Below are 25,351 nucleotides of genomic sequence, written 5' to 3'. Positions count from 1 at the left end.
TCATAAGTTGGTTGAGATATTGGCAATCAAAATTTTCATGATTTTGAACCGGAATCGCAAGCTTTTGGCAGGCAGTGTAGGTATACTAACTATTCTAGGAAAGAATGCCTCCCGTGTGCGTAATTCTGGAAAAAGTATTCCGACTATAGTTAAACAAAGTTTTCATGAAATTAGACCGATACAAAATTTGGCAATTTTTCTAATTCAAAATTCAAACTCTTAATAAATTTATAGTCCTGAGAAGGGCTGTTTTTGGTTATGGTTGATATGACGAACTGGCTTAGGAGCAGCAGCAGCAGCTTTTTTAGCCATCTTGTGACAATTCACTGACTGATGCTTCTTGCAGCTTTCCTTTTCACCTTTGCTGCGGCCTCGTCGGGAGCTCTTGGTTACTTGCGTTTTTCGAGTGAGCGGCGGCAGCTAGAGCCGGGAATGCAGACACGCACGACAGCATCACAGAATTTTTTTCTACGACTAAAGCTCGGCCTTTTTTCAGGGATTTTCATCCTATTGGATGATTCATCTCAACTTTTACTAGGGACAGATGGGGTAGAGTGATGTTTATATTTCTTTGTAGATGCTGCTGCTCTGGAGCAATGAGAGGACCTTTTCCTCTTCTTCAGGGTCGTTCGACAGGATCTGTCGAAGGTTGTCGGCTAGGTCGCAGTCCGGACGGGCTTGCTGATGTTTAGGACATCAGGGCTGTGTGGCAGCGGCCTAAAGAATACTGCCACTGGGATACTGGTCCATGTCGTACAAGGCGACTTATCCAGTACTTCCCAGATACGTTTATCTCATATTTCTGTCTATTGGAAATCAATGAGGCTGTATCTGGGCGGGGGAGAAAATAGGTCAAGGTCAATTATTGCATGCAGAGTTCAGAAGTTTTTCAAGTTCAAAACATTGGTAGAAAATGTTTTGAATCTGAATCAGTTTTAAATTCTTGCTAGTATTTTTTTTAACCTTTGTACGTATTTTCTCTCGAGAAGGATATGAAAATAGTGCATATGTAGTACATGCATTTGCACAAGCTGTATTCTTCCATATTTTCTCGTTTTACCAATTTGAAATATGATTTTTCATTTAACTAATCTCTTTGCTCTCCTAGTAACTCCGTTCAATAAAATCTCTTCACAAGTGTTCAAATGTGAATCGCAAACGCATCGCTTACGGTCCCATTGCTTTTGGCTATCTGTTAATATTAACAGATTTGAAATCGTAAAAGAATATGATCTAAATAACATCAGTTATATCTGTTACGTCAAGCGCAAAATTAATGTATTTTCCTTTTAATGGACAAGTATTCAGTCCCTTCTATCTTTGGATTGGTAACAGAATTTCTGGAGGTAAATGTCCTTTCATATAAAGATATTTAATTGTGAAAATTGCGTCATGGTAATTCAAGCCGTACAAATATCGTTTCCGTGGAAAAAATTTCAAAAAAAAATATATTTTTTAGGTTGCCAAAATGCTTCAATATTCCCTATTAAATCAAGTTTTTGATCAAAACTTGTATCGCATGTTGACAGTCATACACTGCCGGCCAAAAGTTTGGGATCACTCACTAAAAAACATGCAAATTTTGATCGTTCATATCTCAGGCGTCTTAGGACATATTGAAAATCTTCTGATCTCATTTGAAAGATAATGAGCAATAGCTATCTCGGAGGTATTTTGCCCAAATATAATGTTTTAGTTTTGAACTTAAAACTTAACCTAAAGTTATAACATTTTCAAAAAATCGCACTCAATATTCAAAGCCGATCATCTCGGGATAGGGTGGACCAAATCTCAAAATTTGAGTGGCATTCGAATTCCTGTTCTTTACTTCTCAAAACACAATCAAAAAATTTTGTGAAAAAATTCAAAAACGTATTTTTAATCAATAAAATAGACACTTGAGTTGTCGTCCAAAAGTTTGGGATCACCTCTTTGTATGGTGAGTTTGGGATCATTCTTATAAAAACATGCAAATTTGTTTTATTCATATCTTTCTTATCTAACATCGTATTGAAGATCTGAAGGGTTCATTTGGAAGCTTAGGAATTGTTGTTTTTTAATAAATTTATTCAAAAATTATATTTTAAGGTGAGAACTATAAAAAAAATCTGGGAACTTTCAAAAAAACAATAAATTTCCGGTGATTTTTTTATGGTTATCACTTCAAAATATAATTTTTGAATGAATTTATTAAAAAATAATAATTCCTTAACTTCCAAATGAACCCTTCAGATCTACAATACGATGTTAGATGAGAAAGATATGAATAAAATAAATTTGCATGTTTTTATAAGAATGATCCCAAACTCACCATATAAAGAGGTGATCCCAAACTTTTGGTCGGCAACTCAAGCGTCTATTTTATTGATTAAAAATACGTTTTTGAATTTTTTCATAAAATTTTTTGATTGTGTTTTGAGAAGTAAAGAACAGGAATTCTAATGCCACTCAAATTTTGAGATTTGGTCCACCCTATCCCGAGATGATCGACTTTGAATATTGAGTGCGATTTTTTGAAAATGTTATAACTTTAGGTTAAGTTTTAAGTTCAAAACTAAAACATTATATTTGGGCAAAATACCTCCGAGATAGCTATTGCTCATTATCTTTCAAATGAGATCAGAAGATTTTCAATATGTCCTAAGACGGCTGAGATATGAACGATCAAAATTTGCATGTTTTTTAGTGGGTGATCCCAAACTTTTGGCCGGCAGTGTATCTGTTTCATCTAATATATGTCACTTCTCTTGTATTGACACATGTTCCCTTAGCTTTAGAATGGTTATAGTGTTAAGAAGAGTCAAAGCTCCTTAAATATCGTACTCTGATATTTCGTATCATACGTCAATACTGGTTCTGGAATCCACTGATACAGCTTCGTGCAGTGTTAATATCGCTTGTTTCAAATTTGGCGTCACAGAAGCTCATTGTAGTCGTCTAACCAGAGCGCTAACTGGTCAGTTAAATAAAAATATATAAAATCAAGACCTTGTGCACTGAATCTCCTAAATGGTTAAGCTATGATTCAGAGGTACTATTGTATATTTACCTATATTTACCTTCCACTTAGTGTGTACATGTCCCTCTTTTGCCTGACTTCATTTTTTTTTAAGGTATGTCAGAACAAAGAAAGTTAAAAAAAAAGTTCTAATTTCCAATACTATGATTAAAACAAAGCTTCATTGCTTAAAAATCCCAATTTGGATAGGCTAAATGCCAACTTTGCCATTATAAAATCGTTTATTTGCCCTCATTGTAGCATCCTGGTTAGAACATTTTCTGATCATTGTAAACTCAAATCTCTTGAATTTTGTAGTTGTGAATCAATAATATATGATTCTTTTAGCTCATATATGCCTGTTTTTCGTTTGCTAGAAAGCTTTTATGTACTCTCGCCTATCCTGTTATAAGGGTATCTAATTCTAAGAATTTAAACTAAAATATCAATCTGTCATTTTTCACCCAATGTGGCTACAAGCTTCAATGCTTCAAAATCCCTATGTGGATCGGCTTTATGCCCTAAATATTTATTTATTTTCTAATCCTTTTATGGTTTTCAGGTTTCTCAGGTATATGATGAAATCTGTGAAAAAAAAAGGCTAGGCACAATTTTCCCGTTTGTTTGGATAACGTGCCGCTATCAAGCCTACCCCTTTTCTGATACCTGATACCTGAGGGCTGTTTTTGGTTATGGTTGATATGACGAACTGGCTTAGGAGCAGCAGCAGCAGCTTTTTTAGCCATCTTGTGACAATTCACTGACTGATGCTTCTTGCAGCTTTCCTTTTCACCTTTGCTGCGGCCTCGTCGGGAGCTCTTGGTTACTTGCGTTTTTCGAGTGAGCGGCGGCAGCTAGAGCCGGGAATGCAGACACGCACGACAGCATCACAGAATTTTTTCTACGACTAAAGCTCGGCCTTTTTTCAGGGATTTTCATCCTATTGGATGATTCATCTCAACTTTTACTAGGGACAGATGGGGTAGAGTGATGTTTATATTTCTTTGTAGATGCTGCTGCTCTGGAGCAATGAGAGGACCTTTTCCTCTTCTTCAGGGTCGTTCGACAGGATCTGTCGAAGGTTGTCGGCTAGGTCGCAGTCCGGACGGGCTTGCTGATGTTTAGGACATTGCGTGAGGATGTGTTTGATAGTGATAGTTACGCTGCATGCAGGGCAGATGGGAGGGTCCTCTTTACCCATGAGAAAGCCATGGGTTGATCTTGTGTGTCCTATGCGTATTCGGTTTAGGGCTCTCCGCTCAAAAAAGGAATTTCGGTTGTTCCATGTATAGGTGCAGTTTTTGACCTCCCTCAGCTTGTTTTCGGTGATGTTGTTCCAGGTGTTTGCCCAAGAGAGGAGAAGGTGGTTTTTAAGCCAGTGGAAGACATCTGAGGGAGGATGGGCGTATTGGGGGGTTCTAGCTGACTACTGTTGGAAGCTAGTCGATCTGCTGCTTCGTTGCCGGGAATCTTGGAGTGAGCAGGAGTCCAGCACAGAGTTATTTTCTTCGCAGCTGCTATGTTTTAAAGGGCAATGATTCATGGGTGTGTGGTGTTGGCTGCCTGGACAGCTCTCAGCACGCTTGCAGAGTCGGAGAAGATGACTGCGCCGGTAGATGGGTAGAGGTCCTGGGCTGTTTTTAGGATGGCGAATGCTTCAGAGCTGAAGACGGAGCATTTGGATGGTAGAGCAAGGACCACACTGTCGGTAGTGCTTAATATGCCACATCCAACATGGCCGTCAGTGGACTTGGAACCATCAGTGAAAAACTTGGGTATTTGCTTGTATTTTCGGTTGACGAACTGATGATAGTTGGTCAGGGCAACGGTTGAGCTTCCTCCGGCTCGTACCGCGGAAAGCAAGCTGAGATCGACTTTTGGGACAGGGGTATTGAATTTGCGAAGTCTAGGTTCAGGCCGGGTTGATATTTCAGGGATAGATGTTTGATACTTTTGTAGGTAGTTTTCGGTACGCTGGACCATAGGTAATTCGGGGTTTCGGTTGTAGGATAACCAGCGAATCGTTTTGCTGGAAAGATTCCTTGCGATGACGTAGTCAAAAGGGATCTGTTCACTTTCTGCCATGAGAGAAACGATTGGGCTGCTCTGGAAGGCGCCGCCGATTATGCGAACTGCTTGGTTGTATATTGGCTCCAGTTTTTCGTTAATGCGGTCGCCACCGCGACTAAATAGGCCCAGTCCGTGAAGCATGGTAGGCATCAGCCATCCATGAAGGAATCGGAACAGTGAAGAGCGGGAACCGGCGCTCTGAGCGCTACATAACTTTTTAAGGATGTTGAGTTTGGGTGAAGCTGATTTTCGAACTTGGTTTGCATGGTTGATGAATTTGAGTTTATCATCCACCAAGATTTTAAGAATACGGGATGCGTGAACAATAGGGATAACTTTAATGCCCATTAAAAGTGGGAGAAGTTTGTTCAGCTTCTTCTTCCTGCTACTAAGATGCATGAGTTTTGACTTTTCTGGAGCGAAGGTGAAACCCATGGAAGGTGCCCAGTTGTCTACCCTATTTATCTACGGCTATTTGTAGTTGCTTTCTGGATAGTACTGAGTAGGGAGACACGGATATCAGGGTTATGTCGTCGGCATAGGCCAGAACATTGACGTCCTCTGGAATTATGTCAAAGAGTGATTGCATTCCAATAAGGAACAGCGTTGGGGCCAAAACAGAGCCTTGGGGAACACCGTTTGCTATGATGTGGGGGGATGATAGCTTTCCATCGATGTAATCTCTAGCTTTACGTTCAGTCAGGAAGCTACGGATGAAATATCCCATTCTGCCCAGAACACCCCATTGTTTTAGCCTAGACAAAATTTGATGACGGGATACTCGGTCAAAGGCCAAGGGTCCAAACATAAGCACTCCATGTGTTGGCTGTCACCTATAGCGTCGGCAACGAGATTTTCAAATGTGGTGAGGTGGTCGTCGGTAGAGCACCCAGGGCGAAAGCCAAACTGTCTTGTGTCGAGAAGGTTGTTGGACTCGAGAAAGGAGACTAGATGTTGAGGCAAAGAACTTGCAGCACTAAATTTTGCAGATCGAATTTTATTCGCTTCAAAGCTAGAATGTAACAAACAAATTAGTTTTCTTGGATTTGTTAAAGTTGACTGTCACTTACAATTTAGTGCAGAATTATTTCGCTTCGCGGTATTAGTGGTTATCGATCGAGGAACACGGTGTTTGCCCTAGCTAGATAATTTCATGAATCAATTATAAAACCACGTGTGATCATAAGAACATTGGTTACCTGTTTGTTAGATGAACGATAAATATTGCCAAAATGTTCGCACTACCTTTCTAGCTATAGTCGCAACTATTCGTCCTAACTGTAGGTAATTGAAAGTAGTTATTAATTATCTGATTTAACAATTTATGCTTATTCAACAAACCGAATGGAACTGAGCTTGACAACTGTAACTCTTATAATAAAAGTGGCAGGTTTTTATAAATATAATGACTCGTTAGCGGAAGTGACGTATATCTTATTTCTGTCATTGTTCTTATGATTCTGATGATGACGTTTCTCATTAATCATCGATAGGCGCGGCTACAGGGTTGCCTGCTGCGTTAACATCCTCCCCCGGGTGTATCTCGGTGGACACGGAGACTACACTGTCGTTTGAAACATCCAATAGCGCCAGGTAGTGTACGGCACGACGAATAGGGCCATTAGCCGTATCTACGACCACCCTACGGACATTCCCATCAGGTGCAACTATCGTTTCTCGAACTTTACCACGGATCCATCCATTGCGGGTCTTGGAGTCGATTACCAATACCAGGTCTCCCACCTCAACCTGTCTCGTAGGTGCGAACCATTTGGTTTGTCGTCGGATAACTGGAAGGTATTTCTTGACCCAGCGGTCCCAGAATATGTTCAACTCGTGTTGGATAAGGTCCCAAGAGTCTCTTAGACTTCGACGTTCCTCGATAGGGACCGGTGGCTGCTTAACCCCGTTGGAGCTCCCCAACAAAAAGTGATTCGGGGTGAGAGCTTCGAACTCTTCAGAATCTAAGGGAAGGTATGTCAGAGGCCTTGAGTTAACTATTCCCTCGGCCTCCACAATCAAAGTAATGAGTCCTTCATCATTTAACTTGCCCTCGCTATACCCGTCATTCAAAGCTACACAGTTAGAAAAATCCTTGTAACATTACATGCAACTGCATGGGTAGAAGGGAATCGGGTATTTACATGTATCAATACGGCTTAATTCATGTAAACTTCCCATCGTCTTCAACTGATTTGTTTACTGTAAACTTGCATTTCCAATAATTCTTTTTGGTATGGTTGTTTATCCAATAAGAAAAGCATCGATATTTGTCGATAAGAAATTTTAATATCTTACACATACATTTTATTTGATCCTAACAAGAAAAATTGGTATTCAATAAATTTTCACGAATACCAGTTTTTTTTGGTGCTGTTCCCCTGACGACGGCAACGGAAATTGACACGCTGGTAGGAAAATAAGTTGTCATGCACTTGGGGTAGCCCGAGCTTTCGTTGAATTCAAGTGGTATTTTTTCTGGAACAAATAAAATTGACCTTTTGATATACCACAATAATTAGAAGGGTATTAAGTTTTATTTTTTACTTACTTGCTTTAAAACTCAGCATGCACCACCTCGATTCGAACAGAAGCGAACAGCACAAGAGCAGGTACAACAAAATACGGTCGAACGTTGCGAACGCTAAGTTTTACATGAAATTGCAAGCTAATTGATGAAGCTCGCCTTCGTCGGGAATCCAATAGGAACGAAAACAAAAAAAAGAATTGGCAAACTGACGTTGACGCTGAATTTCGCATGCGGTGACATGTAAAGTTCATCTTAGCCTTAAAATGTTATACTCTTTTTCATATTTTTCGTGGCGATGATGTGAAAACGTGCAATGTAAGATTACATTTTTCTTTCTGTGTACTTTTACAGACCGTACAAGTCTTTCCCAAACGCCCCCCATATGGGGCGCTCCCGATGGATTGAAATGCCATTTTGTGGAACAGTTGGTAAAGGTGTTTATCATTTTTAGACGTATTTGTTCTCGCAATATGTTCGATGCACCTACAAAATTCGTGCCGTTATCGGAATAGAACTCAGCCGGAGCCCCTCGTCGGCTAACGATTCTTTGAACGGCGAAGATACACGAAGCGGCAGATAGAGAGTAAACTACCTCTAGATGAATTGCCCGTGTGGTGAGGCATGTAAAGAGTGCGATCCACCTTTTCACTCTGGAGCGGCCAACTATAACAAGAAGCGGACCGAAATAATCCAGCCCAGTGAACGTGAACGGTCGTTGTCGGTCAGCTAGTCTGCATGGTGGCAAAGGTGCTATTGGAGGAGGAGCAGGTTTAGCGTTGCGTAGTCTGCACATTTGGCATCCTCGGCTCACCCTTTTAGCTAGTGAGCGAAGTCCCGGGATTGTATAGAGTTGACGCACTTCGTTTACCACAGTTTCAAAATTTGCATGCTTGTAATGACGGTGGTACCAATCCACGACAAGGAATGTCACACGATGTTTGGTTGGTAATATTATCGGGAAGCGAGTTCCAAACGCTACTGATTTGGAATTTCGAATACGGCTATTCTCTCTGAGCAATCCATCTTCAGCTAGAAACGGTGCATACTTTCGGATGGTACTGCCTGAGTTGAGAGTTTCTTTGCTGTTTTGTTTCAAGGTGGTGAGTTCTTGAGGAAAGGTTTCTAGTTGAACTTGTTTTAATATCTGCTGGATTGCGGTCGCTAAATCTGATTGTTCCAAGGGGTCTGACAGTTTGTCTATATGCTTTGGGTAGTATTTCAAGAATCGTAAAACGTAGGCTATGGCACGGTAAAGTCGCTCCCAACGTGAAAATCTTTCGTACACAATAACGGGTTTATATTCTGCATGAAGGAAAACAGAGGCACGTAGTTCCTCTTCAGTTGTTAGAATTCGATCTATTGGAGCAGGCCAGTCTGGTTCTGGCAAACGGAGAAAGTCTGGCCCGATGAACCAGCATGAATTATTTGTGAAATAGGGTCCTTTACCCCATTTAGTGACTTCATCGGCGGGGTTTGATTTAGAAGGCACCCATCGCCAGTTCGCCGGAGTGGTGTGCTCTAATATTTCTCCAACTCGATGTGCAACAAACGGGCGATAGTTTCGAGGGTCCGAATGTATCCATGAGAGCGCAGTCCGTGAATCGGTCCAGAGAACGGTTCGAGAAATGAGAATGTCATGGTTGTTTTTAATAAAGCTCATCAGTTGTGCTCCTAGGAAACAGCTCTGGAGTTCCAATCTTGGAATGGACATGGGTTTTAAAGGGGCGACTTTTGATTTTCCCGACACAAGACTAAGGTCAACAGATCCGTCAGCTCTTACGATACGTATGTAGGCAACGCACGAGTACGCGACCTCAGATGCATCCACGAATATGTGAAGTTCGGTGTTGGTATAAGTGGGTTTCGTGGCTTCAGCGAAATAGCAGCGAGATATACGTACAGACTCGATGTGTTCGATCATTTTGATCCACTCGCTCCATCTTGTAAATAATAAATCTCCCACTTCCTCATCCCAGCTGATTCCTGAACGCCACAGATCCTGGATCAGTACTTTCCCATAAATGAGAAATGGGGCCAAGAGGCCTAACGGATCGAATAGCGACATAACGCATCGCAAGATCTGTCGCTTCGTCGGTCTGTTTCCGGATTGTAGTAGGTCTTTAACGTCATCACTCATGTGCGTAGAGAATCCTAACTCGTCAGTGCTTGGATTCCACAGCATTCCTAAGACTCGTTCTAGTTTTTCGTCGTTCTCGAATTTGAGTTCTTGCGTGGTTGAATTCGGCAATACTTGAATGTGATTTAGCACTCCGATGCTGTTTGACCTCCAGTTATGGAGAGTGAAGCCGACATTTTCCTGTATTGTCCGGATGTCTGCAACAATCCTTCTAGCCTCATTTTCGTCGTCAAAACTTTCAAAATAGTCATCCACATAATATCGGCTGATTATAGACTTTGCTGCATCGGGATACTTCGTTGAATGTTGCTCTGCATTTAGGTTTTTAACAAATTGTGCCGACGCCGGTGAACAAGTCGACCCAAATGTTGCTACATCCATCAGGTAGATATCTGGCGTTTTTGACGGATCTGATCTCCACAGAAATCGTTGCGCATTTCGGTCTTCCGGTCGGATCTGAATTTGGTGAAACATTTGCTGAATATCTGAGCTTACGGCCACGCGAAAAAGACGGAATTGAAACAGGATGCCGGGGAGGGATGAAAGTAGGTCTGGTCCCTTAAGCAGATTTTTATTTAAAGACACTCCTGAAACCTCTGCGGCTGCATCCCAGATAATGCGTATCTTTTCCGGCTTTTTTGGGTTAATTACGGCCCCCAACGGAAGGTACCATACACGATTAGTGTCCGCCTGTTCTAGCTCATCATCTGTTGCCTTATGGATGTACTTTTTAGAAACGTATTCTGCAATCTGTCGGTGCAAATATCCTTCAGCTTTTTATTGCGATTCATTTTGCGTTCGAGACATTCGAGCCTTCTTAGAGCCATGTTGTAGGCATTTGGAAGAGCGACCTCGTCGTGGGTCCATAAAAGACCGGTCTCAAAGCGATCACCTACCCGTTTTGTGGTTTGCTTAAGGATTGACATAGCGCGTTGCTCTAGCTGAGACAGAGGTTTGCTAACTGTAGAACTGATGTTGTCAATGTTGAAACTAAGTTTGACTAATTCGTGAAGTTTATAGTCTGTGGTACTTTCGCAGACGTGAAAACTATGAGAGACGTTGGCTTCGTGTGAAGACGTCCCATAAACGCACCAGCCCAATCTAGTTTTCACCGCAGTAATGCTGGATTCCATTCCTTCTCTGACCTTTAGGGGGACAGCTAAACGCAGATTGTCGATTCCTATCAGCAGGCTTGGTTTGGCGTTGGTGTAGCTTCTAATTGGAATACCTCGTAGGTGTTCGTTCTGTGCGGCTGCATGTTCTGCGTTAAAGTTTTGCGTTGGAAGATTTAGACAGTTAACGGTTCTGGCATTTACTATAGTAAATCGCTTTTTTAGTCCCACATCGGAAATTTCAAGATTGACTATTCGAGATTTCTTTTCAGTTCGAATAGTATTGGCCGTCCACCGGAGGCAAAGAGGGTGTAAGCTACCTTTGAGTCCTAATTGCTCTACAATATCGTTTTCAATTAGCGTCAAATCAGAGCCTTCATCTAAAAAGGCGTACGTTTCTACTAAGCCGCTTGGGCCGTGAAGAGTTACCGGGATAACTCGAAAGATTGTTGCAGAATTGAGAACTCGGTGTGTGTGTATCTCTGCCACTTGCCTTGTATTTTTCTGGTTATCGTTGTAGGAGAGGATGATGCCGATAATCACAGCCTTGGATGTTGCACCTTATTCCGCTTCTGCATGCGCGTCTTCCATGACTGCTCAAGCAGCAAAAACACACATTAAGTAAGCGAACCTGTGTCCACCTTTCTTCAACTGATAAACCTTTGAATTTGTAGCACTCCTTCAATTTGTGGCCGATCTTGTTGCAGAACATGCAAGTAACAGTTTTCAGCTTTTGTTGATCTTGTAAGTCTGAAGGATCGTAATCTTCAACTAGCTCAGTGTGTGAATTTACGAATCCCTTTGAATTAGGTTTCTCTCGATTTGCGCTTCTGGGATATGGTTTAAAGCTGACTACACTTGAGGCGTCTCGAGCAATTATTGCCATGTAATCCCCAAAAATTCGTAGATCAATGTCTTTAAATTGTCGGCGATACTCAGCCCACTTCATTTTTTGATCATCCGGCAGCTTTTCAATAAGTTCTTGGAGAAGTTGAGGATTGTAGAGGTGGGCATGTTCATTGGCGGCTTCGATGTGATCACATAACTCCTGAACAGCCTCCCCGAACTCGATGAGACCTTCTAACTTGACGGATTTTTGGACCGGTATGGCGCGCACCTTTTGTAAGAGAGAGTTAATAAGAAAATCGGGTCGCCCGAACTTAGCGCGAAGCGCTTCAATAACTTGTGGAATAGCCGCAGGGATGACTAAACGGCTTCTCACTGTTTCCAGGGCGTATCCTTTCAGGCTTCGCTGTAACCTGAGCATATTCTCTCCATTAGTATATCCGCACACGGCAGTCGTGTATTCAAAATTTCCGATGAAGATAGGCCACTCTGCAGGATCGCCTGTGAAAGGTGGCAACTCACGTGCAAACGATTGGCGGGCCGCCAATTGTTGGGGCGTTAATTGCACTGCGTTCATAAAGTCATTCGACGTAGCATTTCCGTGCTGATTAAGTTGATTCGAACGAATTCTGACACGGGAAGTTGACTGGGGAAATTGTGAATGACATATGGGCTGGTTGGTTGGATGAGCATAGCGAGACCACGAGGGATCGGGTAAGGTCGTCGAGCAGTGAACAGCCTGTGGCTGCCGAGACTGATTACTCATCCTTGGATTATGCATAACATTTGGGTATGATGGGCGCGCGGGTTCTTGACGCAGCTGCCCAGATTCATAGATATTATTGATTGTGGGGCGATTATTTTGGGCCAATTGTTTCATAGTTGGATAGGCTTGACAATTAAATGGGGGAACCGTACTTTCCACGCCGATTTGTGCAGCTGGAGCCGCTTTCCTCTTTGCGAATTCGTTCGCGTCCGTAGGCTGTGTGGCTACTGTATTTCCAACGTTGACCGTCTTGGGAGTAGCACCGGTTAGCTTTGCACAATGTTTTCCCGTAAGAATCATTCGCGTTGATTCGGCGTCGTGTTCCATCGAAGAAAGAGCAGCCAGCATTTCTTGGCATTGCTGCAGTTGTTGTTGAAACTCGACGAGCCGATTTTCAGTTATCGCCTTCCCTTGATACTGCTCGAGCCGGTGGTTAAGTTCCGTCAGTTCCTTGCTGGTAGCTATATGTAATGGCTCGTTAGACAACGTTATTGAAGAAGCAGGTTCTTTCCCGCTATTCCCTTCGTCGCTGTGGATACTTTCGACCCACTCTTTCGTACGTTTATCAGCAGCGATAATACTGGCACTCGCACTGGGTCTACTTGGAAGCTCTGGAATTCCTCGGCGTTAATAAGTGCGTACTGTTCGTCGAGGAATTTTTGTCGTAATTCAATGTCAACACGCTGGCGTTCGAGCTCTTGTCGTTCCCTCAGGCGCTGAAGTGCAGAGCCAGAGCTTGACACTGATCGATGACTGTTAGTAGAGTCGATGCAGATCCGGCAAATCCAGTTTTGACTAGAAATCTACGCGTTAACTCCCACGCAGTGGAAGTGCCACCAGGTTAGGCAACGATCACATTGAACCATATCGTCAAATGTGTCATTGTGGTCACAAGCTTGGCAGTTTTGATTATTCGTTTCATCTATACGCTCCTCAGCAGCCGGGGCACTATTTTCCTGATCGAAGTTATTCATCGGGACCATCTCGTTTAAATTCTTTGAAGTTTGTTGAGGCAAAGAACTTGCAGCACTAAATTTTGCAGATCGAATTTTATTCGCTTCAAAGCTACACTGTATCAAAAAATTGTCCGTACAGCACGTACTTTGCAATCAAAACAATCAAAAAGTGCACTTTTTCAGTCAATAAAAATACAACAATTACATCATTCGCTGCAGAAACTAGTCCTTTTTGTATATCAGTATTAAAAATGTTTATGAATTAAACCTAAAAAATAATCCAATCCATTTTGTATAGAAAGTCCCAAAAACGACGTCAAAAAATTGTCCGTACACTGAGGCCTTTGTCAAATATTAGTCAAGTAAACAGTTATGTGTCAGTCTGTCAAACGTAGAAACGTGAGTTGGATCTCAGCAAAGACAATTGCCAGTGGTCTGAGCGATAAATATGGTAAATTGAACTTTATTTAGCATAAATTAGTAAATTTCAACAATTTGTGGATTAGATTAACAGGAAAATGTCTGTTCCTCAGTAAAAAAAATACCCGTTGACATCCGGAAACTGATTGTTGACCTGAAGAATGACGGTAAAAGCTTGTCCGAAATTGCAAGTAAATATAGTAAAACGGCCACGATCGTCGGTTCAGTATGTCCTTCAGAACTTTAAGAAGACAAACTCCCAGGAGACTAATCGTATAAGCTGATGGTTGATTTAATCGGGTTTTCGGGTCAGAACCAAACAATCATATTTATATTCCTGTAGACGCGTAATATGACTGATAAATCTATTTATTTTTCTCCGTGAATGAATGTCAAATTTTCAGTGCCATTTGCGCTGAAAGCACCCTACACCACTACATGGCCACCACCGTGCTTAACTGTCGGTCGCAAATTTTTCGGATTCAATTCAGTATTTGGATTACGCCATACTCTTACATGTCCGTCAGACCCAAAAATATTAAATTTGCTTTCGTCAGTGAATATGACGTTCTGAAAGAACTTATTCGGTTCCAGGACATACTTTTGAACGTATTCCAGCCGCTTTTTCTCATTCTTAGCAGATATAAACGACTTCGTACGAGCAACGCGACCTCGGTATTTTTTTCTTATGAAGTATGTTCCGTACCATTTTAGGATTAACCTGTATGTTTCCAAACTTCTTCAGGCTATCAGCTTGTTTCGAGGCACTGATTTTAGGATTCTGACTGATTTCCCTGACAATGATGCGATGGTGACGATCCGTAAGCTACAGTTTGCGGTCTCTTCCTGGAGTAGTCTCCAGGGAGTTAGTCTTCTTAAAGTTCTGAAGGACATACTGAACCGACGATCGTGGCCGTTTCACTATACCTGCAATTTCGGACAAGCTTTTACCGTCATTCTTCAAGTTAACAATCAGTTTCCGGATGTCAACGGATATTTTTTGTGAGGAGCAGACATTTTCCTGTTAATTTTTGTGGATTAAATTAACAGGAAAATGTCTGCTTCTCCCAAAAAAATACCCATTGACATCCGGAAACACGAAAATCTACTGATTTATGCTAAATAAAGTTCATTTTACCATATTTATCGCTCAGACCACTGGAAATTGTCTTTGCTGAGATTCAACTCACGTTTCTGCGTTTGACAGACCGACACATAACTGTTTACTTCACTAATATTGGACAAAGGCCTCAGTGTACGGACAATTTTTCGACGTCGTTTTTAGGACTTTCTGTACAAAATGAATTGGATTATTTTTAAGGTTTAATTCATAAATATTTTTAATACTGATCTACAAAAAGAACTAGTTTCTGCAGCGAATGATGTTATTGTTGTATTTTTATGGACTGAAAAGGTGCAATTTTTGATTGTTTGGATTTCAAGGTACCTGCTGTACGGACAATTTTTTGATACAGTGTAGAATGTAACAAACAAATTAGATTTCTTGGATTTGTTAAAGTTGACTGTCACTTACAATTTAGTGCAGCATTATTTCGCTTCGCGGTATTAGGGGTTATCGATCGAGGAACACGGTGTTTGCCCTAGCTAGATAATCTCATGAATCAATTATAAAACCACGTGTGATCATAAGAACAATGGTTACCTGTTTGTTAGATGAACGATAAAAATTGCCAAAATGTTCGCACTACCTTTCTAGCTATAGTCGCAACTATTCGTCCTAACTGTAGGTAATTGAAAGTAGTTATTAATTATCTGATTTAACAATTTATGCTTATTCAACAAACCGAATGGAACTGAGCTTGACAACTGTAACTCTTATAATAAACGTGGCAGGTTTTTATAAATATAATGACTCGTTAGCGGAAGTGACGTATATCTTATTTCTGTCAGTGTTCTTATGATTCTGATGATGACGTTTCTCATTAATCATCGATAGGCGCGGCTACAGGGTTGCCTGCTGCGTTAACACTAGACGGCGTTTACCCAGGCGTTCAAAAATCTTTCCTGCACAGTCTAAGAGGGTGATGGGACGGTAGAATCTTGCCGATCAGTGGGAGGTGTTTCAAAAGGGGATAACCAATCTCGTCTTGACCAGCGGAACGTCCTTTGACCTTACTAAGGGCAATGTCAAGTTCTTGTAAGGTGAAATCGGAGTTGTAATCGATGTTTGAACCAGTACCAAAGTCGATAGCGTTTTCGTTGTTAGGATTTGGGTCCGCAGAAGAGACTGAGGAGAAGTGTGTGCAGAAGGATTCAGCGAGCAATGCATTGTCGTCAGAGTATTGTTGACCCAGCAACAGATGGAAACGGCTGGTGCGATTGGAGCCATTCCGGTGTTTGATTTTATCCCAAACTTTGGCGGATGGAGTTTGGGGATTGATTTCCTCCACAAAACCCCTCCAACTATTTCTTTTTGCGGCAGCCTTAGCGGCAGATCGTGCAACTTTGTACTCTCCAAGGGCGAAATTTTTTTGGGGGTGATCATTAGGGAGGCAACGTAGGGCTCGGAGTTTTTTACGGCGAAGTTTGATGGAGTTCCGAACTTCTGGGCCCCACCATGGAACGACTCTTTTACGTGGTACCCCAGTGGTCCGCGGAATGTACAGATAGGCTGTGTTTAACAGTAGTCTGGTGAAGGAATCATAGGTGTGGTGGGAATTGCTTTTCAAAGCTAGCTCAATTTCGGATTGATATCCGACCCAATTAGCATCCTCGTATTTCCACCAAGGTCTTGTAACTACTTGGGGGGTGGAATGCTCGAGAGAGACAACGATTGAGAGGTAACTAAGTATACATCGCTGAAATATCCCGCAAATTTTTCTCGTATAAGCTTAAAATGTTGCCTAGCTATGACCATTAAAAACTAGCCTCCAACAACAATTGTCTGCTAGTTCCAGAGCTCGTAAGCTGTATAGCCGGTACCGAGGCAATGGGACAGGTGATTTCTGATGGACGACAAAACTTATGAAAAACCCTATTCCAGCAATTGAATCCTATAAGATTTCTGATCGTTGCAAGGCCCCATACAGATTAAAGTATCAGCAGTTTTGTAAAAAATATAATGATTTTAAATTTGAATTTGAACAATTTTCAAAACAAAAAATATGTTTTTTGCTGTTTTTAAAGCTTAAAAAAGTATTTTTGTATGTATAGTTCGCAACCTACGATCTTAACTAACCAATTGTACTTGAAGTTCGATCTCATGATGGTTTTGCTTCGTTTCTGTTAGATTTTGCCAGCAGACATTCCAGTAAAAACCTTTTTAAGAGGAACAAAAATAATGAAGTTTTGTCAATTCTGAAACAGCTGAATCCACCAAATTGCCTTTAGTATCTTTCAAAAGAGGAGTATTGGGCCAAAAAGTAGTGAAAATTGAAGGAGGAGAATATAATTACCCAGAATACTGAATTGACGACGCATAAGTAGGAAAAAGTGATCAACAACATGAATGAAAAAAGTGTTCGCCAGCGGATGGCAGATACAAATAATAAAGTAGAAATATTTCTTACAAAAAACGATAAACGTTTTTTTTCAAATTTTTCCATGAATTTTTATAAAATTACCTTTATTTCCTACATAGAAAGTATTTCGAACAAACGAATGTTTTTTAGATACACGCATTCGTAACTGTCCCATTTCTAAATTAACTAAGCTTTGGTACAAGATATTTATCATGCCAATTTGGGCCAGATCGGATCACGGGAAGAGGTCGCTCAACGTGCCTGAAGTTTGTATGATATTTCGAGACATTTTGTTCGGGAGAAACTAAAAAAAAAAAACAGTTTTTCATCAATAATTTTGGTTAGCTTCGGTCAATTTCTCTTGAATACATTTTTTTCTTACAGCCCGAATTATGACAAATATTTCATCCCAAGACTGCATTTCGATAAGAGTTAGGATAAAGAAGTTATTCGGCTTCTGGACTAACCTTTTTAAAGATGGTATTCATCGCTGTTAAATAAAGAGGCGTCAATATGTTCGACAGCCCCGACTCATTAACAGTGATGAATACCATTCTTAAAAAAGTTAGCTCACACTACATGTATGTTCACACATTAAAAAATAGAAATAAGGGGGTATCCATAAATTATGTAACGCTCCTAGGGAGGGGAGGGAGTAAGCTCGAGCGTTACGAGTTGTTCGGATAAGAAAAGAATCCTCAAAGCAGCCTTTCTCTAGTGTAGCAGCTTGAAGCTAAATATTTCATATTTTATTAATTTAGAGTAATAAACAATTGTCAACTGAAAACTTACATTTAGTTTTCTTCTACTCGGGCTCTCACACTTGCTCGCACTTGTTCGGATCGGCGAATGACTATCGTTTTTAATTTCCGTTCGGAACCTTAGTTTTAGGAACATAATTGTTAGGATAACTAATTTAGGATACAAGTTTACTACTTACGATTTACAATACAGTTGATTGGATATAATTAAAGCTGATTGAAATCGTCCTGAACCTAGTTTGTAGGTTAATTTCCTCGTACGTGACCTATGTGTTTTTAATTAAATTTAGCAAACAATTTCTTCAGCGGATTCGTTTTGTACTCACTGTTTCACCTTTTAGAGGTTTGAATAATTATAATCAGTCACTCCCGTACTACTAGTTTTAAGAAATATCCGTACTATTAGGATTAGGAAATACTTTTAAGTTTTAATACTCCGTACTACACACGCTACAAATTTCCAAATATCTCCCGCTTGTTTTTGTTTATGTTTTTTTCCCCCGTTCGTGATGGCCTATCTCACGCACACTTTCTAACAAGGGCTGCCGAGTCGCGCAGTTTTTACACGCTCAACATGAGTTGTGACATAGGGGAGGGAGGGAGGTATGCTCATCGTTACGTAACGATTTTTTCCTTAAAAATTTCATCGCAGCTTTTTTGATATCAGCATTTTCGCAGAATGATAAACATACCAAAATTTGCTTAAAATTTGTATGATGATTGAAACTGGTTTGTAACCTTTCCCCTTTAAAGATTCTGAGATAGATTCCTTAAAATGTACATTAAATATCCGTGAAATAACCGTTGGAAAATCGAATATTAGATACATTTACCACCAAGAACTCAATTCAACCTAGAGACGGAAATTTTATTATTTATTCTCAATTGATTCTAAAAAAATGAAATTTTGATTATTCCGACAAATATTCTTAATTGGAGTGTATTTTGCATCAAATGTTATGCTTCTTTAACAAAATAATGTAAACAAGGTAGATCATCAGCTAACAAGCACAGAGCAACTCGTAATAAGACAATCAATTTATTTTATCAGAGAGCTATCATCAATGAGTACTAAGAAGCGATTTGGATAGATATAAATTGTTTTGTAAAACGTTAAAAAATTTATGTTAAAACCTTTTTTTGATCTTTGAAAATCAGTATTTTAAAACATGAGAAGAAGGGAGGGGGGGGGTTATATCAGAGTTACGTAATTTTCAAAGGGGGGTACGACGAATCGTTACGATTTGTGACATACGGGGGAGAGGGGGTCAAAAAGGTGCCTTTTTTGCGTTACGTAATTTATGGATGCTGCCTAAGACGGTACCAAACACTGAGCTTTATAAAATTTGGAAAATAACGAAAATTCTCAAAATAAAACCTGTACTGGGAAACAAGGCCGTGCGAACGGGGGGCATTTTAGGGATTTAACACCCCCCCCCCCCCCCATGAAGATTTCTTCCAAGTAAAATTTTCACCGTAGTATTGGAAAATAACTTGATCTTAAATAAGTGTTAACAAGCAAGTAAAAAATTTTGCTCGCCTCCGGCGGAATTTAGTCTTAAATCACCCTTGGCATGAGACATTTCATTCTACGACACTTCATGACGTTCACAATTCGAAACTAATTTTTCATAGTACATTTCGATTTTCATTTCAATTAACCTTTCGTATTGAAACTCTTAAATTGACATACAAAAACCCTTAACTTCGTCTTAAAAATGGATTTTTATTAAGAACTAGCTGACCCGGTGTGCTTTGCTACACCCCCAAAAATTATTGAAATTTGTGTTAACTTGTTATTTAAATTTTCTTTTATTGCAAAACAATTTTAATACAATTTCAGAATCATTCAAATGTTTTTCAAAATAAAATTGCAATCTTTTTTTTTTTTTAAATCCGTGTTCGAATCTTTTTTATGACTCTGGGTTTCTTTGCTTCAAAAGTTTATAACTTATGCCAACATATTTTTCATATATGGAATCTTCATTGTCCCGTCACGGGACACCTTTTTGACCTATTCGTTCTCGAATCAAAATACAAATTATGAGAGTGACCCCCTCCCCCATTCCTTTATCTTTAATGGAAGGAAAGGGGGGTCTTGTAACATCAGAACGTACCCTCTCATGACACTACCTTCATGAGTTGTTCGTTCGCTTCATTAGTTGTCGAGTTATACTATAAAATTTGTATCGGAGTCCCACTTCCTATCTATCTTCTACCTGGAAGGAGGGGATCAAGGTCAAACATTTCGTGTATTTAAACACACTCCCTTGCCAAATTCTGTTCCATTTAATCGATTGTATGATTGTTTCCATGTCATATTTGGTGTGTGTTTGTGTAAGTTCTTGGTTTGTGAAAAACAATCGAATGTGAGCTCCCGTCTTCCCTAACTGTATCTCCAATACCATTTTACGTATCCAAATGCTTTCCCATTCCAAAATTGTTTCCATAAGCTCTATTAGTTCTCAAGTTAGCCTCCATCTCCTTCCTACCACCCCTATGGAAGAAGGCAGTAGTACCAAATATTCACAGAAATATACCTTGAGCCTAAATACTCTCCCAAGCCAAATTTCGTTCCATCTGCTGGGTAAGTTCCCAAGATGTAAGAAATTGTATGGGAGCACTCTCCTCCCTTAAGATTTTCCTACTTAAAGAACGGAGGGTTCTCAAAATATCATAGAAAAATTTTTCGTAATCAAATACCTTCCCACGCCAAATATGATTACATTTGCTTGATTATTTGCCCAATAATGCTGAAAATAGGAAAGCACCCCCCTCCCCACTTTCTATCTTCTCACTGGAAGGAGGGAGGGGCACCAAATATTCATAGAATTATTTATCGTACCCAAATACCTTTCCAAGCCAAATTTGGTGCCATTTGCTCGAAAAGTTTTTAAGTTATACAGTGACAAAGAGGTAACCCCCCCCCCTTTCCTGTATCTCCACTGGATGGAAGAAGGGGTCTGAAATAATCATAGAACCATTTCTCGTATTACGCTACCCTCCCATGCCAAATTTGGTTCCATTAGCTTAATTAGTTTTCCAGTTATGTTGAAAATTATAAGGTTGGGCCCCTCCCTCCTTCGTATCTTACCAGTGGAAAGAGGGAGGGGTACCAAACCATCATTGAAACATTCCTCGTATCAAAATACACTCCCATGCCAAATTTGGTTCCATTTGCATGATCAGTTCTCGAGTTTATTATCACTTTTATTTATATGACCCCCTCCCCCCTCCACGAAGAGGGAGGGGTCCCAAACTATTATAGGAACCTTCCCCGGCCTTCAAAACACCCATCTGCCAAGTTTCACGCAAATCGGTTCAGTAGTTTCCGAGTCTATAGGGAACAGACAGACAGACAGACAGACAGACAGACAGACAGACAGACAGAAATTCATTTTTATATATATAGATTGTAACTAAACAAGAACAGAGTTTGAAACTAACCATTTTAACTTTAAAATTAATTTATCGAATACTAATTTTATACATCGAAAAGTTGGATACCATGCAACACGTACAATGATCAACAGAATTAGCAAAAAACAAATCTAAATTCTAATATCCTCTACCTTATTACTTAAATTTTGATTTAATAAAATCGTTTATGTCATTAAAAATGTTATGCTGATATGAAATATTCTTCAAGAAACCAATTTCAGTCTTAATTTAATTTTGTATTTCTTGTTCTTGCTCAACATCAGATATGAAAAGGTTTTGATAAATTACACAAGACCACAAAATCTTAATTTTTCCAAGGTTAATGAATTTAAAAAAGTAATTTTGTCTTATTTGAGTGCCCTGAATCTAAATATGCAACGTTTCTATCGGCGTTCAACTGTTATTGAAATAACTTTTCCAAATAGGTTAAAATCTTTTAAGGAAGTTCAGGACTTTTTTTGACAAAACATGAAAACACAAAAAACATTTTGAAATAAATTATTAAACAATTTTCTTCAAGATTTAAAGTCTAATTTAGAGTTCCGTGAAAAAAATTATAGTAGATTTCTATTTGATTATTTTTCTTATTTAACGAATTTTTAAAGAAGTTTGAACCAATTTTGTCATACCTTTATGCAGCAATGTCAAAAATACTTGTATGAATCTTTCCAAATTTTCAAAAACGGTCGAATTTTACTTTTTAAAGCCATGCATCATCATCATCATCGTCTCAATCTTATTTTTTAATTGAATGAAATTCTATAAAAGAAATCAGAACCAGTTTTTTTTTCTCAAATGTAGGTTTGTGATTATTGAAAAAAAAAATCTATTATAAAAGTATCTTTTTTTTCTCAATATTTTGTTTCAATTTTTAAATGAATTTATCAAATTTCATAGTACATTTTTTTCCATTTTTTGAATAAAGTTACCAAATTTTACAGTAAAGCTAAATTTTTATAATTTTTTTTTAATGAGTTTGTCTATGTTTTTCAATTCTGAATTTTTGTGTTTTAAAACATAAACCTTTAATTTTTTTTTTCCTAATCAAAAATTCACATTTCAAATCGCGATTAATTTTTTTTTCATATTCAAAATACATTAACGCTTGAGTTGAAAATGAAGAAAAGAAATGTAAATTAAGATTAGTAATAAATATCAAATATTATCATTTTCCTAACAATCAATCATGGTTAGTTTTTCACCTGATCTGACATTTATTTATTGAACATTATCTGTGTTTTGGAAATATTAACATATTTCAGTTTTGAAAAAAATGGACTGTTAAGATATTATTTTGAAGCAAATTTCTAGTTCAGAGTAAGGAACATCATTTTGAAAAATTTATCAATGGCTGACCAAAAACATCATTGATTTAAAACTTCCATTGTGATTCGATTGATTTATTTTATCACTAAAATTTATTATTTTTTGAGTTCGTGTGAAAATTATAAGTAGGGAAATGATGTTAGAAATCAATTTCCTTCTTTATTGTGTAATTTGATATTGTTATTATTTTCAGCTAAATTTGAATTTCGATAACCCCCCCCCCCCCCCCCCCCCCCATGGAAGGGTCCTTCACACGAGCCTGCTGGGAAAAACTGCACCACTCTCGTTTTCGTAGATGACGGAAAAAATTAAAGAAACATAAGCCGTAAATATCATGAATTTTTCGAAAAAGATACAGGACTTGAACCTGCAATCTCCGCTTCAGTACAACGGCGCCTTAGCCAATTTCACCACGGTAAACGTGATGAAACCGGCGAACCCGATCAATCGAGCTCTGCCGATCAACTGCTGGACCTTCTATCGAAAACACTATGTATATCCCGCATGTGATCTTTCCCGCTATTGATCTCTCTTGTTTCTTTCGTTCTTTGATAGCTTATGTTTCTTTAATTCTTTCCGTCATCTACGAAAATGTGATTATTTTCAGGTACAAAGATGTACCAAACGATTTCATAACATCAGTATTGATTGCACCACTCTCTTTTGTGAATAACTTTTGATTGTGTGGATGAAAATTGATGAAATCTTCATCAAAGTTAGATAGTAATGTATTGCTTACATGCGTAAAATTCGTTGACAAACTGTCGAGTGGTTTTTGAGATAGCCCCCAAACAAGAAGAACAAAGAAAAAAAATTTAATTCTCGGTCATTTTAGAAGGATTTTTTCTATTTCCTGGAGCCTTCCTGAACCCACAATATTCTTCCACTCTACTCAATCGGGAATTTAAATGGTCCATAAAATATCAAACTACAACTTTATTATCAAAAATTTAACAAAGGATATAAAAATTGTGATGTAACTGTATTGGACTAAATTAAACATACCACTTTCGGTAGCTCATAGATACTAAATTTATGGAATTGGGTCAGTTGTTTTTTAGATAAGTTTGCCAAATTTGGTGTTTCACAGCTTAGATTTCTTCGTGGTCCTTAATGTGTTAAGGACGTTTCTCATTGTAAATAAGCCCACGTCTAAACGTATACTCAAGAATGGGACCAAACCGCCAGCAGATCAATCGTATCAACTCTTAAGATAGCTGCTAACCAATCGACGGTCAACCATTTACAACCACGATTAAAACCATTATCAAGTGGTTGGAATACCTTGTTCCGATTGGTCAAATGGAGTACATAAGACTTACATGAAATCTTCCATATCAATGACATCGACATACGGGCAAGGGGCCTCTCCGTAGAATCCATAGCAATAACCGTAGTTCCACGGTCCTCCCGGTGGCCCCTGGCATGGGGCATAGTTAGGCAAGGGGTAGGGTTGTTCCATGAAAGCCGGAGGAATCATTACGTTCACTGGCTGTGGTAGTGTTTGCTGAACATATGGCTGATAAGATGGCGCCTGATGGCGAGCTTCCTGCTGGTAGGAGAACTGCTGCATTGGCCCAACTTTTGGAATCATGTCTTGTTGTTGGTTGGAGAACATGGGTTGAGGTCCCGAGCAGAATTGAGCCGTTTGATAAGGTGTTTCAATTTGACCCTTATTGTATCCAGCGGTTTGTTCAAAATTGTTGCTCGGATAAAACTGATTTTCCAGCCTAGAGTACATGTTAGCACTATCGCCCCCAAACACTTCTCCCGGACTGGACCAATTTGAAATCATTTTAAATTACAATTCCTGTCTCACTTTTCTCAACTTCAAAAGCCAAAATTGAAATTTTAACACCAATTTTACACAATAAAACACAAATAAAACGTAAATGTTATCGCGAAAGAAAAAATTTCACCCAAAACCGTTCAAATGTCCGAAACAATCACACACATCTATCGAAAAGACGTGCATCCGAACCGTTCGAAATAAAATCCGCGAATGATTAATGTCCGAAAAATGATCCGGGGTCTTACTTTTCGTGGCTAATCAGTCCAATTGGTCAATTTATGTTGTAGTACAACAGCAGCAAATGATAAGCGCGATGCGATAAAAAAAACCTACATCCTACAGTAAGTGGATGACAGTCGCTACCTGGCGCTAAACTGTATTTAGCATCCAATTGATGTACTTATGTTTGTCGAACAACGACGACGGCTTATCATCGAACGAGACGTTTTGACAAGATACCCTTTCCTTGGAATTACCTGAGCAAGACGACGATTAAAAACGGCGTTATGATAAGCAATTGACAGGTGAACTCGAGGAGTGACATCTGTGGTGTTTTTTTGAAAAGTGAGAATACAGAAAGCTCGCAGTGTCGGTCTTCCTGTTGAAACAGTGAGGCAAATGTTAGGTTTAATGAAATTTAAAACGGCTTCAAAACGGCCTATAGTAAAGGGTGTCCCAATTTGCGAACGTTGTAGAAAATTAGCCATTTGGTAT

At 39.4% G+C, this 25,351-nt stretch overlaps 1 protein-coding gene across 1 annotated transcript in view; it reads right to left on the bottom strand.

Moving 5' to 3' along the window:
• LOC129739822 (protein similar) overlaps positions 1-24,925 on the bottom strand; it is a 116,877-nt gene extending 91,952 nt beyond the window's left edge. The window contains exon 1 of the mRNA XM_055731353.1: positions 24,168-24,925. Within this exon, the coding sequence (XP_055587328.1) occupies positions 24,168-24,640 (473 nt within the window). The 5' untranslated portion in view covers positions 24,641-24,925. The remainder of the gene's footprint in view (positions 1-24,167) is intronic.
• Positions 24,926-25,351: the final 426 nt, after the last annotated feature.

The sequence above is a fragment of the Uranotaenia lowii genome, chromosome 1, assembly GCF_029784155.1.
Source record: "Uranotaenia lowii strain MFRU-FL chromosome 1, ASM2978415v1, whole genome shotgun sequence".
Taxonomy (NCBI): domain Eukaryota; kingdom Metazoa; phylum Arthropoda; class Insecta; order Diptera; family Culicidae; genus Uranotaenia; species Uranotaenia lowii.
Note: the sequence above shows the minus strand (reverse complement) of the source record. Positions and strands in the feature narration are given on the sequence as shown.